The sequence below is a fragment of the Marmota marmota genome, unplaced genomic scaffold, assembly GCF_001458135.2.
Source record: "Marmota marmota marmota unplaced genomic scaffold, marMar, whole genome shotgun sequence".
NCBI classification, from domain to species: Eukaryota; Metazoa; Chordata; class Mammalia; order Rodentia; family Sciuridae; genus Marmota; species Marmota marmota.
Genome location: NW_026000020.1, coordinates 7,793,916 through 7,811,116, shown reverse-complemented (window position 1 = coordinate 7,811,116; position 17,201 = coordinate 7,793,916). Strand labels below are relative to the sequence as shown.

Genomic DNA, 17,201 nt, shown 5'->3' with positions numbered 1-17,201 from the left:
AGCCCTAGGAACTCGTCTAGTGTGAAAAATAGGAATATAGCTAAAGGCAACCTCCTCGTCACTGTGTTTTATAAGGAGGTGAAATGACTCTATATTTAAATAAAATTTAGATTATATGCAAATGCATATTATGGGTCATGAGGGAAATGCAAATGAAAGCCACAGTGAGGTCGCAATATGCATAAACCAGGATGACTAATGACATGGACATCCAATGTCGCTAGGGATGTAGAGAGACTGGAGCCTCACACCTCTGCCATGGCAAAGCCCTTCAGGAGAAATTCTCTCCATTTCTCATACAGCTAAACAAATACCTATGCTATAACTAGTGATTCCACACGTATTTGCCCAAGAGAGACAAAACAAGTGTTCACAGAGGCTTACTAGAGGTGTCCATGGCTGTTCTACTTACTGTACTGGAACACCCAGTGGGAACATTTCAGGTGTCTACTCATCATGAGAGAATAGAAAACAAATCCCAGAGAATCTATGAAGTAAAATACCACTCCTCATCAATCAAAAGGACAAAGACACGTGATACCATAGAGAATCTCCAAAAGGATCTTGCGGGGTTCCTGAGCCCACTGCAAAGGAGGTCAGACTCTATGTTCCCCTTATGTGAACTTCTAGGACAGGAAAATCTCACCTGCAATGGGAAAATATCAGAGTGATGGCTTCATTTGGAGTGGTGGTCATTGACTGAGAGGTACAGAGAGAACTTTCTGGAGTGATCAGTGATGGACTAGCCCTTAACAGGAGTGTTGGTTCCAGAGAGGTGTGCATTTATCAAAACTCAGTGAATGCAAAACAAATGTACATTTCACTGCATGTAAATTTTCTGCAGAAGAACAAAGAGAACCACAGCCAAATGTTGAATTTGAGTGAATGATGTCCCTGCTGGATTATTTAGAGATCTGGCCATACCTGCAGGTTACCTTGAAATGCGTCATAAGGAGAAGGAGAATGGACACAGGAGCCAGGGACTGATGCATGGAGAAATGGTCATGTGCTGCATGAGGACATTTCAGTCAATGATGGACTGCCTAGCTGATTATCCCACAGCATCAGTGGAGCTGATTCCTGTGGCCTAGTGACATCACAGCCATCATAAGGCTGTAGCACATCACTCACGTGTGTGGGGACACTGGTGTAAACACATGTGCCGCCTGCCAGTCCTTTAAAAGCACATGTTACCATGTGCAGTACCCAATCCTGGATCCTGGTGGGAAACCTCTGGTCCTGGCTTGCGGACTTGCTCTCCTACGTTCTCACAGCTGTCTGGGTGCACCGTGGAAAGTCAGCTGCTGTGCATGTGTGAGTCCCACCAGCAGGGGCCTCCTGCCTCTCACTGCCCCAAGGCCACTGCTGGGTCCAGACCTACCAAAAGGTTCACACAGTGCCCCGCGATGTTCACACTACGGCAAGGCTGCCAGCCGCTGTGTTTCTCAGTGCACGTCCCTGTCATCGAGTGGCACGTGACTGTGTATGTGTGATGGTGGTTTGGCAAGAACAGTTATGTGCTCACAGTAGCCTCTCCATGACAGGTTCCCCCCAACACCCAGCGAAAGACACACTGTAAAAGCCTTTCAACTTTGCTGAATATTTGAAAATATTCATAATATGGAAAGGCCCAGGAGTGCAGGACAGGATCTTGACTTTGCTCAACACTCACCACCTCTTTGGGATCCCTGGGCTGGTGAGAGCAGTGAGGAGGACAGTGGCAGGCTCCCTGGGGACAGAGGGAGGCCGCATTCCCTGGGAAGAGCAGGGGTGGAGTGGCGCTGTCTGCAGAGCCAGGGACTGCCCTCTCAGGTGCCAAGCAGCACCTGGTCTCATGGGGTCTTTCTAGGACAAAGACTAATCCCCTCACAGCCCAAATGAGGGGTAGCCTCTGGGTGGCCCTGCAAAGGGCTGCTCACTTGGAGGGGTTTCAGCCCAGGTCCTGCTGTGTCCAAGTGTGGGGCAGTGGCCAGCGACAGAGAGAGCTGGAAATGTGTCCATGACAATTCCTTCCTTCACGTAAAAATCAGGGTAAGTAAAGCGTGGGGATTTAAGTAGATAAGCACAGAGGGAGTGAATGAGCAGGACCCGGATGTGTGGGGGAGCCATGTGTACTGTTTTGGAGGTTAATAACTGAGACAAAAATAAATGGGCTAGAACTTTCCAAATATTTACAATTGGAATACTGCCTTTGGCACATCTCAAATCTGTCCTGGAAAATTTGCTAGGAATATAGATTTGCATATGTGTGAGAGTACGTCGTGCTTTCCAAATGATGGAAACAAGCCCTGCTGTGCTCTCTGGAAAAGAAATGAAAGAGCAGATGATTTGTGACCAGTTGGGGAACAAGTTTCCTGAAAGGAAGAAACCGACTCTGCTGGAGAACTGTGCGAGTCCTTTGACTCCTCCTATACTGGAAAATTTTCAAACTAATAAGTTGGAGAGAAAACCATCAGTGTTATACAATGCCCACTCAGGGCTAGAAATGTTTAAAAAGATGCACCGAGTTTCTTCAGTGTGCGAGAACCAATTGAGACATAAAGCTAACAGAAACTTCAGCAAAATAGTCCAGGGATGTGGGATCTCGTGTTTTCAAGCTTTAAGATAAACCATGGTTGGAATAAACAGAAGCCTGAGCAGCAACTTTTTAAATAGAAAGAAGAGAAGGGACTACGGATTTCTAAATTTCACTTCGCCCCCATGGTTACGAAAAGTCCCATATAAACATTTATTGTATTTTCCATGTTTTTAATCAGGACTGCATTACGGTATTGTCTCATGAATAGATCCTCTGGAAATTAGCTCAATACATTGGGATTGAGAGAGTAATCATTTTGTATTTGCTTCCAAATAAAAAATAATATATTTTTAAAAATACACAAAAGAAACACAGTAAGCTCTCCAAAAGTAGAATGAAAGAGATGACATATTTATAGATGTAAAAAGATGAAATAGACAACAAGGTACAACAGAGAGGATCGACAAAGGGAACAGTCGGTGGTGTGAAAAATAATAATAATAGTAACAATAAACCAACACTCATCTGGTGATACTGAGCAGCAGCAGCAGAGAAGGGAGAAGGTGCTGGAGATAATTCTATGGAGGACAAAGGGGACGTAGCCACAGATCCCGCAGAAGTTCAAAGGATAATCAGAATAGTATGAAAACCCTTGCACCAAGTGGATAAATTCCCAGAAAAGTACAATTACTAAAACTTACACAAGAGGAAAAGCCTAAACAGTTCTAAAATAATGAAATGAATTCAACTGATAGTTTAAAATATTCCCCCAAGTGCAGATCATTTTCAAATAATTGAATTCTTCCACAGAATGAGAAAGCACTCCCAAACTAGCTCCAGGAGACGAGTAAAACCTTGACACAAATCTAAACCAGGGACGTTGAAGAACGGAAAATTATGAGCCAATAAGTATAAAACCACTCCCTTTCGAATAAGCCAAGCCCCAGGAACATGAAGATGATAACCCAGCCTGAGAAAGCCAAGGATCTCCCCAGAATGTCAGGGTAGTTCAGCACTAGGAGACTGACAGGTCATTTATCAAATTAACAGAATACAGAAAGGTAGGATCATTTCAATAAATGCAAATTCATTTGAAAAATTCATCATCTATAATAACGCAAATGTGTTAAAAATAAGAAATGGAGCTTCTTTAGGATAACAAGTGTGTCTAGCAAAAGCTCCAGCCAACATTTTTAACAGTGAAACTCATCTTTTTAAACCAGGAACTAGACAAACAAACACCTTCTGTGTCTACTTCTAATCCAATTGCACCAAAGTTCCTGGCCTTGCAGTAAGATGTGAAAAGGATAGAAGAAAAACAACTGAAAAGGAAGAAATAGAAAATCATGATTTGCAGATGGTATGATTGCCTGTGGGGGGAAACCAAAGAATCTATAGATACATTTAGAAGAAAATTTTTACCGTCAGATTTATTTAGAAAAGCCAGCTGCAGCAAGTCATGGTGGCACTGGCCTATAATCCAAGTAGCTCTGGAGGCTGAGGCAGGAAGATCACAAATTCAAAGCCAGCCTTAGCAACTTGGAAAGGCCCTATCTCAAAATAAAAACTAAACAAATAAAAAGGGCTGGGGATGTGGCTCAGTGGCTAAACGCCCCTGGGTTCAATCCAGGGTACCAAAAGAGAGAGAGAGAGAGAGAGAGAGAGAGAGAGAGAGAGAGAGAGAGAGAGGGAATAAGAAAGAAAAGTCAACTGCAACAGCAAAAATAGAGTTTAAAAAATTCTCTTAACAACAACAAAACAATGATAAATCTATCAAAAGGGGGCTGGGGTTGTGGCTCAGGGGTAGAGCACTTGCCGTGCATGCATGAGGCACTAGGTTTGATCCCAGCACCACATAAAAATAAACAAAATAAAGGTATTGTGTCCATCTACAACTGAAAAAAAAATTTTTTAAAGATAAATATTTTTAAAAAATCTATCAGAGGATATACTATGTACGGGTAAAATTGTACAACCCTAGAAGATTCTTAGAAGATTAAAACCTTTGAGAAAAAATATCTGTTTTATTTACAAAATAAATAAGAAAAGTATTTACATGTCAAATTTTCTGCAAATCCATAGACTGAATACATTTCAAGGAAAATTTTAGCAAGTTTTCAAAACTGTGGTAAAATAAACATATGGAAGCATTTGTCATGTTAATCATTTTGGTGGATCCTTCATTCCTTTCTAGGACTTCATCACTCTAAACTGAAACCTGGATCCATTAAGCAATGGCTATGCATCTCTCTTAGCCCCTATAATCAATTTTCTATCTTTGTTAATTTGAGTACTCTGGGTACTTCATACATGTTTTAGTCGGCTTTTTTTTTTGCTGCTGTGACTAACAGACCCGACCAGAACAATTGTAGAGGAGGAAAAGTTCATTTAGAGGCTCACAGTTTCAGGGGTCTGAATCCATAGGCAGCTGTCTCAATTCCTCAGGGGTCGAGGTGAGACTGAACCTCATGGCAGAAGGGTGTGGTGGAGGGAAGCAGCTCACGTGATAATCAGAAAGGGGGGAGGGGAGAGAGAGAGAGAGAGAGAGAGAGAGAGAGAGAGAGAGAGAGAGATTCCACTTGCCAGATACAAAATATATACCCAAAGGCACACTCCGATACTCCCTCCTCCAGCTACATCCTACTACATTCAGGTACCACTTAGTTCATCCTGTCAGGGCATTCACTCACTGATTGGGTTAAGGCTCCCATAACACAACCATTTCTCCTCTAAACTTTGCTTTGTCTCACACATGAGCTTCTGGGGGACACCTTACATCCAATCATGATAATATACATTCAGTCTTACAACACTGCCTTTAGTATATAAGACTGTTGTTTTCTTTTGGAGGAATTTGACAAACTGATATCAATAGCTATAGGGAAATACAAAATTCTAAATACGTAATTTATATATGTGTGTGTGTGTGTGTGTGTGTGTGTGTGTATACCTATAGGGAAATACATAATTCTAAATTGTATTTCAGCTATAATAATGGAGTAATATTTTATCATAAAGACAGGGTAATTATAACCTGTTTGTTGGGTCAAAAATATACAATCTCTCTAGGAACAAAATAACCCCCAAATGGACTCCCACATGCGTATGGAAATTTAACAAATGCCAAAGTGAGTATTGCCAATAACTAGGTCAAGATGGTTAGTTTATTAAATGGTACTGGAACAACAAACAACTCCAAAAATTGAGAAAAAAAAATGGAATTAGATCCCTTCCTCAAAGCATATACAAAATTTTCCAATGAATTCAGGAATTAAATATGAAATGTGAAACTCTCAAAACAAAAAAAATTCATATTTCATGACAATAAAGAAAGTGTTGAATATCAAAGAAAAGGGTGAATTATAATTTAAGAATTTATAATCTTAACTTAAATTGTTATTAATTCAGGAATTTGCGTTCATCCAAAGATACCACAAAGAAAGTATAAGAAAAGCCACTAACTGGGAAAAGATAGTTGTAGCATCTATAATGACATAGAAAAAAGAACCCCTCAGAATCATTAAGATGAGACATACACACACAACATAGAAAAAAAAAATGGGCAAAAACATGAAGAGGCATTTCATCAAAGAAGAAAAACATAAGGAAAATGAAGAGGGGAAAACACGGTATGCCTTAGAAGTAATAAGGAAAATGCGATTTAAAATCCTGATAGGAGATCATTTTTTATGTTGCATTGAGAAAACTTAGGAAATCTGTTAAGATCAAGTGCTGGGGAGGATCGGCTGTGGCTCTACAGAATGTGTGCTTCTGGTAGGAGGGTAGACTTGTAGAACCACTTTGAAAAATACCTTGTCACTGTCTAGTAAAGTTGAAGATTGGCATATTCCACAATAGCAAGCCCACTTCTGGGTGATATCTACCCTAGAGGAATGTTTTTCAAACAACAGGTTGCAAATCACTGATGGGCCATGAAATCCATTTAAAATATTGATATCCAATGTTCTAAAAAATAAAATTTAAAAATACCAGACAGTATCATGAGTAGCAGGACAGGTTGGCACTGTTTCCTGGAAAGTTTGCTTCAGTTGTCTGGGGTGGAGGGCTCTGGGTGTCGTGATGATTGAAATGCATTTTTGACTCTAGATCATGTCAACTACGTTTGAAAGCCCTGTACAAACTCTTGTGGGTTTCCCAGAAAACATGAGCAAGATTTTTTGTAACAACTTTGTGCAAAATATAAAAATGTTGCAAACACCTATAGGGTCTGCAAATACTGGAGATTAGAATGGATTAGCCAATTATATATATATGATGGACTATTTTATGATGTTATGACAATTCTTGGCCACATATAACAACTTGGGTAAACCATAGAAACAAAATATTGAGCGAAAACAGGAAGTCCCTGATATAGCATATATTATGCCTTATCTTCAGAACTTACAGACAATGCTAACATAAAAAAAACTGATAAATATGATGAAAACATCCTGAAACCATGTATCCTGCATGTAGCATCAAATTCCAGCTCTGCCATTCATTAGCCATGCAACCATGAGCAAATACTTAACCTCCGTGCCTCAGTTTCCTCATTGATGAAATGGAAATAAAAACCTACTTAATGTGGCTTGAGGGTTAAAACCTATAATGCATTAGGAGCAATGGGTGTATGAGGAGAAAGAAGGTGCATGAGGAGAAAGAAGAAAATCAGCATTGTCTGAATTCTTACGTTGGTCAGAGGTTGCAGAAGCATTCAATTTACATATTCACATTTTTGTGTACATTAGATGGTAAAAAATTTCACACCAGAGTAAGTTGGGCATGTCAAGATTTTGCAAACTTAAGTTGGATAATAAGATATTGAAGGCAGGTGACAAGGACACCCTGAGCGATACACATACCTGGTCCTCAGCTTGTCACTCACAGACGCCACCCAGCTCCACAGCAGGCCAGAAAGTGGATGGTCTTGTTGCTGTTTGGTGTACTGAGCCAGCAGTTCCCGGGCCACCACCTGTGCAGAGTTCAGTCCTCATCAGCCATGCTCAGAAAGGTAGAGAGGCCAGAGCACCTGTAAATACTGCCACTGGATAAGGCAGACTCCCTATGAGCAACTCCTTGGAAGGAATCAAGAGAAAGACCCCTCCCTTCCAGGGACCTCCAGTGCCCATGGCAAATGCCTCGTGTTTAAATGCCGCAGTCTGGCTGGGCACAATTCAGGAGCCACTTGTCAAAAGAAACGAACTTTATTTTTAGAACCACACACACCAAACCACACAGCTCCTCAGGAAAAACCTTCAGAGCCCAACTGCTACGACAGGCTTCCCACAAGCCTCTCAACCTCCCCCACTCCTCCTGCTCTTGAGGCCGATTGGCTGGGTCACGTGGGCGGAACCAAAAAAAGTCCCCCAATGAGCAGCTCCGTGGTCTAAAAGGGCGGGGAAACAGCCCAATGAGCATCACCACAGAGGAGCCAATCAGTTTGCTGGGGCTACTGTGAGCCAATCATCAGCTGGCAGCTGGAAGTTTGTATCCCCAGCAAACTTCCAGCTGCGGCTCTCAACATTTACCCACCACTCCGATTCCCCCCACAGCTGACTTCTAACTAGCTCGGCCTCCTGCCTGCCTCAGCCTCAACATTGGTCCTGGAACCGAATACTTTCACTGACATGTCCGATGAAAGCTGCCTGCCTTCTGCAGATCAGATGGCCAGTCTGTTCTCTTCTTTGCCTTTGACATTCTCTGATTAATTAGGCCTTTAGAGAATAGTATTAAAATGTCCAAATTAAGCCATCTATACCAACCCCACGCCCCGTCAGCAGCTTTAAAGATACAATTCGGGCCTAAAATACTGCATGGTTTTTGTTCAAAGATGTCTATGGCTCACTCACTGACAGACTGACGCAAGTGAGGCTACCTTGACCCAGCTGCCTGCAACCAGCCTCCCCAAGAGTAAGCCCAGCCCAAACTGCTGGTGTACAGAACTATGCGCTAACAAACTGTTGTCTCAAAGTACTAAGTTTGGGGTGATTTATTAACTAATCAATAGAGTGCTAGTTCGTTCTCTTTTGGTTATTATTTTTAGAATTTCCCTTATTCACTGTATAAATGGTTTTATAGAAATTATATAAAATTTTATATATGCTATCATTTAATAGTATATCATGTGGTATTTTGGGTTTGCATTGCTATATAGGATTCTACTTAGCTGTTTAATAGCTATATAGTGTTCTTTGTTTGAATAAATCATGCTAATTAAACATTTCCCATTCAGTAAGACACTTAGGTTCTTTCCAATTTTACACCGTCAATAACCTTGACATCAATATATCCAGATAAATAGCAGGCTAGTGAGAGCCCAGGGCCTGACGCAGTGACACGGAGGCTGTCAGGCTCTCTAGTCCCAGGGCCATGGAAGGATTAACTCCCCTCCCCATGAAGATACAGGTGTTTCTGGCCATTCTCTCCTTTCCCGTTTCCATGGAAACCTGCAACGTTCCCTGCTGCCAAGGGTCCTTAGGCCTGGGCTTCAGTCCCCATTTGAGGTTGCCTTGGTAATCCTGTGCGTGGAGGCAGGCACGGGAATGTCTTACCGTGATTTTTCTTTTTGCTTTATTATAAATTATTTCTCTTTGATTTCTTTGAAGTATTGCCTCGAATTCTGAAAATTATGTCTCTAGAGGGATTTTATGATCCATGATTTTATTTCAGGATAGTAAAGGGAGTGTTACTAGGTATCTCTGGTAATGCATTAGATCCCATGGGATTGCACGTCACTGAATACGCATCAAAGAATAAGAACATTTTTTATGGTTGTTGCTATACAAAATAAGTGTGAAAATCAAACACTGCCAACAGTGGGGAAAGTAGGAAAAGGAACGAACTTTAACTAGGGCTGAAATTAACGTGATATGGCAGTCAAGTTCAGCTTCACTAATTTCTCACCAGGATTGACACGTCCACTTCTTTATTCCTGCTAATCTATTAGGTGTATAATGCTCCAACCCTTCTCTCTCTATTAAAAAAACCTCCATAAAAGCAACCTCATTCCAAGCATTGAGCAATGGCTTTCTCTGATTTCCATCCTCCATAGTTTTCTCTCATTCCATTTTTCTTGGTAGCAATTGCTGCTACCTGAGGACACAGCACCACTTCTTTGCTGGTGTGTGGTCTACCTGCCACCCAGAAGCTAAGCACTGGGAGGGTCAAGTGTCCCTCCTTGTATCCCCAGACAGGCACCACAGAGTTGGGAGCTGAGGAGTCCGCTTCCTGTTTACAGAATCTCATCTGGTACATTCTATCCCTTAAAATCTCCCTCATGGTCATTTCCACCTTTCTGATTTAAGCAACTTAAACTGGGAAAATTAGCTCACTCCAATTAGTATTAAAATTAGAATGACATAACAATCAAGTTCAGGTGCTAATTTGAGAGAAGCTGGGTCCTGGCCTACATGACAAGATAACCCATTGGGGGTGTTTGCTTCTTTTTTAGGTCATGAGACAAGCCAACATGATTTTTAAGAGGAGGTGTTTTCTGCTGTCGAGGCCCCATCATGAAAGGTAAGTGACTGAAACCATCAGTTACCATGAGGTCTAGGTTGCCGTCTCTAGACCCAGGACTTAGACAAACTACCAGGAGGAGGCAAAGATAGATCAGGGAACATCTAGACAGAGCTTGCAATGGGAAGAGGCATTTGTTTTTATCTTTTAGATGTATTACTGAATATAGCATTATAGCATACTGGTTATACACACACACATATGTATGTGTGTGTATATACACACACACACACACACACACACATACATACATACAAACACATGTGTGTGTACGTTAACTTTCTATTTTAAATTATCAGACTTACCAGAAGTTGCAAAATTAAAATATTACAAAGACATCCTCTCTAGCCACCACCACCTAGATTCCACCAAAAATGATCTCCTATATAACAAAAGTGATTGTCAAAACCAGGAAACTCACTAACATTTTTATTCATGGGAATTTTAGTTGTAGTCAATATTTCATGAGTTAAAATGAACCTCAGAGTAAGTCCTTTTTAAAAATGAAACGTTAGTTTTTTTGCAGTGATTACATCCTCCGCTAAGTCTGGGATCTAGGGCATGCCAGACTTCCTTGAGACGATCTGGGATGCGCTTTCTCTCCTGGGGGCGCGCAGGTCGGGGGATGCCTCTGCAGCTGTTTCTGTGGTTTTCTGGTCCCGAATTCTTCATTTTCTGGTATACCTGCTCAGAAGCTCTTTCTTTTCTTTTAAGTTTTATTTATTTATTTATTTTTAGTTATAGGTTGTCACATTATCTTTATTTATTTTTATGTGGTGCTGAGGATCGAACCCATGCTTTACGCATGGTAGGTGAGTGCTCTACCTCTGAGTCACAACCTCAGCCTGATGGAGCCCTTTCCTTAAGAGAACTAGAGGTCACCTGAGCAACGAGAACAGCCACCACCTTCTCTTTAAAGGAAGGCCCCATCTGCAGGAGAAATCAAGTTCATCTGTAGCTGACATTTGGAAGCAATGAGTGTGGCAACTGTGCAGAATGATGACATCAGAAGCCTACGTTCATAATCAACGTCATATGCATCATGCAGCACGGACTGTGTAACACCAATAAAAGTGGTTTTAAGTCAAATCACTTTTCAAGACATCTAGGAGGCAACCAGCATTTCTATACACTAAGTATTCCCCTGCTTTATGCCAGGTACAGTGAGACTTGGATTAAGAAGTCCAACAAGGGCTGGGCACGGTGGTGCACACCTGTAATCTCAGCAGCTGGGGAGGCTGAGACAGGAAGATTGCAAGTTCAAAGGCAGCCTCAGAAAAAGCAAGGCACTAAGCAACTGTGAGACCCTGTCTCTAAATAAAACACAAAACAGGGCTGGGGATGTGGCTCAGTGGTCAAGTGCCCCTGAGTTCAATCCCCAGTATCCCCCCAAAAAAAAGTCTAACAAGGAGAGTTTGTTTCCAAGGCTGAAGCAGGGCCAGCTACATAATTGAGGATCCCATACAAAATTAAAATGGGGAGCCTTTTGTCAAAAAATGATTGAGCATTTCAGACAGTAAGGGCAGAGCAGTCAACTGAGCAGGGCCTGAGCCACAGCACGAGGCCGGCCCTGTCCTGGGGGCTCCAGTGAGATTGCCACAGTAAACACAGGACACCCTAGTAATATTTGGGCAGCCAAATATTACACAGGACATACACTAACAAATTATTTGTTGTTTACCTGAAATATGAATGTCTTAGGGTGTCTATATTTTTATTTGCTGTATCTGGAACAATGCAAGGCAGGCCAGGGGCCACCCAGGGATGCAAAGATCAAAAAAAGACCAAGAGGCATGATTCTCCAGCACCCAGTTTAGTGTTCACTTCTCTTAGATGCTGGGTATCCCAAGGTAACAGTTCATAGAAGAGAATATTTAATAATTCCCTAGCAAGAAGAGACAAGAGAGGGGGTGAGGAAGAAGAGGAAGAGGAAGGGGGAGGGGGAGGAGGGAGAGAAAAGAGCCCAGGAGAAGAGAAAGAAAGACTACTTTAACTTATAAACCAGCATATATGATGCTCCGAGTAATCGCTGGGCCTTAAACATAGATTTCATTTTTAAACAAAGGAAAAAAAATGTTTAGGCCCAGAAAAATTTATACATAGTTCAATTGAATTTAAGAGTGGTTAGTTTTTTGTTGCTATTTTTAGTCAAATCTGGACCCAATTTAACTTATCTTTTCAATTTTTATTCCCAATTGGACAATGAAAGTGTTTTCTTTTGGGGTTTCCTTCCTTTGTTTTGCTACATTTATGAAGCACATACTGTGTATAGGCATTCTGAGCATGTACTAAGGCTGAGCTGTGTTCCAACTCTTTTTAGATGGAATAACTAATTTAACCCTGTGACAACTTTGGGGAGCTAATAGAGTCACCCTGTGGCCCACAAGAGACAGCTCAGGGCTAGAAGTTAAGCAGGATCTGCACAGCCAAGAAGTGGAAGGGCTGGGACTTAAACCCAGAGTCCATGCTCTTAATAATCCTACACCTAAACAGCACCTACTATATGCCAGGCTCGGCACTGGGCACTGGGGTATGAAGAGAAGGCAGGGACAGACAGCGGCTGGGCAGACAGGCAGGAACAGAGAGCTCCACATGTTCGTGCCATGGTAACAGGTAAAGCCAAAGCGCAGTGGGCACAGTGGGTCAGCTCTGCACCTGAGCAGGGGCAGCGATGGGGAGGACCTGCCTTCAGGGCTGACCTTGAAAGGCACAAAGGCTGACACAGAGGGCGGGAGGCTACCAGATGGGCCACCTCTGCTGTTTCTTTTTATTTATTTTTTCCTGTCATGAACGAAGTTTTTGGGAACACCACACCATGGGGCCTGCTCATTTCACTGGGTCATGGCTGCTTTCCTGCTGCGGGGCAGACTTGAGTGGTTGTAAGGAGCCCATGGCTAGCACCCACGAAGCTCTCCCCCCACCCATATTTTATTGGTGCATTGTAGTTGTGTGTGAGGGTGGGGTTTCTTGACCCTTGTTAGTTATAGCTTTTGACCTGCAGAATCTGTACACACCACAAAGTGATTGTGGTTTCATGTCTCTAGGTCTGGAGGGGAGACTGGTAGCAGCAGACCATGGGGACAGACGTTCTTCCAGCTCCTTGTCCCTTCCTTGGGTCTCTCCTCCCCTCTGTTCCCCATCCACACACCTGGACCGCATTCAGCAGTCCTCCTGCCACAGCCGGGCTCTCTCCCTCAGCACGGCCGCGTAGCACTTGGCTCCCCTGCTTAGAACTTGACCTGGCTAGTTCATGGGGCACAGGGGCTTGAGCTGTGTTCGGTGTGGAGGAAAGAACTAGTAATAGTGCCACAAACAGCCTTAATTGTGCCCCTACTATGTGCTAAGCATGCTATGGGAGTGATTATGATACAGGGGTCCACTTTATGCTTGGAATATAGCCCTCGCTGCTCTGGCACTGCGACTTATTTTTAAAATGGACACGTTTCTTTCTCTTCTTCTCTCTCTCCCTCCCTCCCTATCTTTCACTCCCTGATTTCAGAAAAAAAAAAAAAAAAGGATTACCTTTCTTTTCCCTCCTAGGCAGAGTGATCTGTCCTTGAGCACACACCCATCACAGGAACAGAAGTAATTCAGGGATGGCACCAGAAATCTCAGAAATGACTCTCTCCCAAATTAACAAGTGAATTACACTCCAACAGAAAACACTGGAATGTAGCCTCGACTCACCTCTTTTAAAGCCCCTTGCTCCCCCTGATGGAAGGGCAGAATCATAGCCTCTGGGGCAGGAGCACCCTATGGTTCTCCTTTGCTAGCAAAGCAAAAAAAGTTCTTTGCCTTTTTCTTAAAACTGCATCCGTAACTGATGCCAATCCAGTAATGAAGATAGGTTTTGAGAAAAAGGAAAAGAAGGTTTATTGATTTGCCAGCAAAGGAGAAACACAGGGGACTCCTGTCCCAAAGCCTGTGATTCTGCCCATCAGCAGGAACAGGGGCTTTTACAGAGGTGATTCAGAGAAAATACAATTAGGGAGGAGAAGATCAGGGAAATGAAGATCAGGGAGGAGAATTTTAGAGAAAAGAATATCAGAGAAGATCAGGGAGGAGATCAGGAAGGAAAAGTTTAGGGAAAAGAAGATCAGAGAGGAGGTTTGGGAAAAAGAAAAAAAAGTATAAGTTTCAAAGCCATAGGCATATAGTCAAAGTATCAAGTGAACCCCTGTCACATGTCCTTGTTATTAGAGTGGCATCAGGAACAAGGGGCAAACTTTTGGTAATAATTACTATAACCCTGTGAGGCGCAATGATGCCCCCATCTTGCAGGTGCAGGCTGTTGCCCTCAGAGGCTAGTCTTGCCTGGGACTTCAAGGTTAGTCAGTGTGGGTGACCCCACGTCCTTCCTCCAGCGCCTCTGTAGCCTCCTGGAGGGACCAGCCTGGGGACCGCCAGTTATTAGAAGCAATCCCCCATGAGTGCTCTGGACCTGAGGAAGGATGGAAACTTGTGAGCCCACTCGTGGTCCTTGCCTCTCCCCAGGGGGCACCAAACCCTCCACAGGTTTCTAGGGCCAAGTTGTCCAGAGTAGGAACACTGAGAAGAGTTAGCAGTCGGTAAAGGGCATGTATGTACCTACTGGGTGCGAGACTCATCCCTCCCCACAGATGAGTTTTGTTTGATCTCCAGGCTCCCCCCGGACCCTTAGCTATTTCCCATTAAAAATAGTGTGCTCGTCTTCTCTTGGAAAAATGGAAATTCTGGGAATCTGAACCCATTTCCCTCAAGGCAGCTGCTGGTGGAGCTGGAGGGGGTGAGGACCCTCTGTTTGTTCAGGTACCCTCCATTCTCTGAGCCTCCCAGGACTGCGACAGTAATCTAAGGCCCTGCCTAGCCCTGGTGTGGGCCTCTTCCAAAGTCCCATACAGCTGCTAAGAGAAGCCTGGAGTGAGCCCTTGCCCCAGCCCTGCCCCTTGCCATCGCCTACCCTGATGAATGGCCCGAGCCCAGTACAGGGGCTGCTCCAGAGCACAGCTACCCTCCAACCTCCTACCAAAGAAATAGAAAATGTGTGGCACTCACCCAGCCTCCTACACAGTGTAGGCACTGCCCACCCCCCAAAGTCTTCCCTGAAGCCCTGTCTTTCCCCAGAGCTTGCAGCATCTATTCTGAGACACAGACCCAAAAAGCATTCCAGGGTCAGTTCAGCGGAGTTGACCTCTGAAAAGAAGCTTGGGCCTGAAGGACAGATGGGCCATCGAGCTTGACTGGGGTCACTGAGCTTGACTGGTGTCACCATGGAGGGCCATGGAGGACCACAGGTGTTCTGGTGGTTTTATCCATGTTACTGGGACATTACACACTGACAACAGGTCCCCACTGAACTCCCAAGACTGATGTGCGCAGGTGGTTTCCCAACCCCCACCCTACCCCCGCCTCCCCTGCTCCTTCCCTCCCCACTCTCCCTCACTTCCAGCAAGTTCCCTGGGGTACATGAAGTGTCAGTCCCCTCCTGACTCTCATGCCCTGGCCACGATCACAACAGCATCCAACTGCTCAGGGCAGTTGGAAAAGATGTTCCTAGAGCACTTAAAAAAAAAAAAAAGTTATTATTGAAAAGAAAAAGTAACTAAAATTTTAAATCTACAACAAAATAAATAAATGGCAATGAGGAACACATTAAAAAATAAATCCTATGAAGTTTTCTGCAACTTGAGTAACTCAGAAAGCCCTCCCCAAGGAGGAAAACCCTCCCCCATGTTGACTGAAGTTGTTTCAAATTAATGTTACTTAAACATGTTCAAATACAAAACCAGATATAAACACCTTGTGTTTATAACTCTTGTTCAACTATAAACTATGAAATTAAATACAAGTGAAACTACAAACCAAGTGAGATTCAGATTAACAGTCCTAATAGCGGATGGCAGGCTGCCCCCACTCCAGGCCCAGCCAGCTCTGTGCGGGTCCCTGGGGTGGTGCTGGCTCTGTGCTGGGGACAGGACTCCCTCCACCACTTCTCTCCGTGGCCTTGCCACCCACCCTCCAGCAGCACATCCTACCATCCAGTGCCCTTCACTGGGCACACTTTTTTATGGTTCTACAAAATCTACATTTTCCCCCTCATTGGCTCCAGGCCATCAAGGTGATGTTATTTGGTGCCAACAGCTTATAGATACATAGTCCCCCTTATCCACAGTCTCACTTCCCAAGCTTCAGTTCCCCGTGGTGAGCTATGGTCCAAAAACATCAGATGGAAAATTCTAGTAATAAACAGTTCCAATTAAATAACTTCTATTAAAGTATATTTCTATCATTTTATTATTTTTAGTTATTATTATTGCTGTTACTGGGCCTAACATATAAATGAAGCTTTCTCATAGGTGTGTACGTAGAGGAACAAGCAGTATACCCAGGATTAGCACGGCACGTGGTTCAGGCACCGGCTGGGGGTCTCGGAAGGCAGCCCCTTGGATAAAGGGGGACAACTGTACAAAGACCAAGGCTGGAAGCCCCTCTGAGGTCCTGGTTACATGGCTCTTATCCCAATGAAATCCCCCTTTTAGACTATTTCTGCTTAGATCAGCATCAGAATTAAAACACACAATTAATGCATTTTTGTCAAGAACTCATGTTTGCCAGTTTGCACAGCAATGCGATCTCATTTAATCTCGTGGCCAAACTCAGAATTTGCACCGAAAAGGAAGGCATCGCTCTGAGAAGCTAGGAGAAGTAAAGATAAACAAGTGGCCCAGATTCAGAAGGCTCCCTTTTTCTGAAAGCTCAGACATGGAGGCCCTGAAGGGAGCTTTAAATATTTAGATGCAGCCACATCTGGTTTTGAAAAAACTTAGTGTCAGCTCTGCATAGGGGTCTATGGATTCAGAAAAACAGAATGTCTGCTCAAACCACCTTGGTCAGCTTTTTAAAGACAATCCCAAAGTCCACCCAAATTGAATGTTCACATTTTAGAAATGCTTTCAATCAATTCTCTCCCCCAAACAGATTTTCAAGCCCCCTCTCTTCCCACATTTGCAATGCCTCTGCCCTGGCCGGGCACTGCCGCTCTCGGATAGCTAGACCTCAGTCCCCACATGCTTGTGGCCGCCCTGTCCCCCTCCCTGCCCTGGCCATCAACCCCATCACCAACCAGGCTCTGTCTGCCCTTGAGCCTCCTTCCACACACCTCTGGCCTCCGCCTAATTCCCCC

At 43.6% G+C, this 17,201-nt stretch overlaps 1 protein-coding gene across 1 annotated transcript in view; it reads right to left on the bottom strand.

Annotated features, from left to right (window-relative positions):
- Nucleotides 1-17,201, bottom strand: part of Acoxl (acyl-CoA oxidase like) — a 335,479-nt gene that overhangs the window by 101,329 nt on the left and 216,949 nt on the right. The window contains 1 exon segment of the mRNA XM_048810372.1: nt 7,384-7,493. Coding sequence (XP_048666329.1) covers nt 7,384-7,493 — 110 coding nt within the window.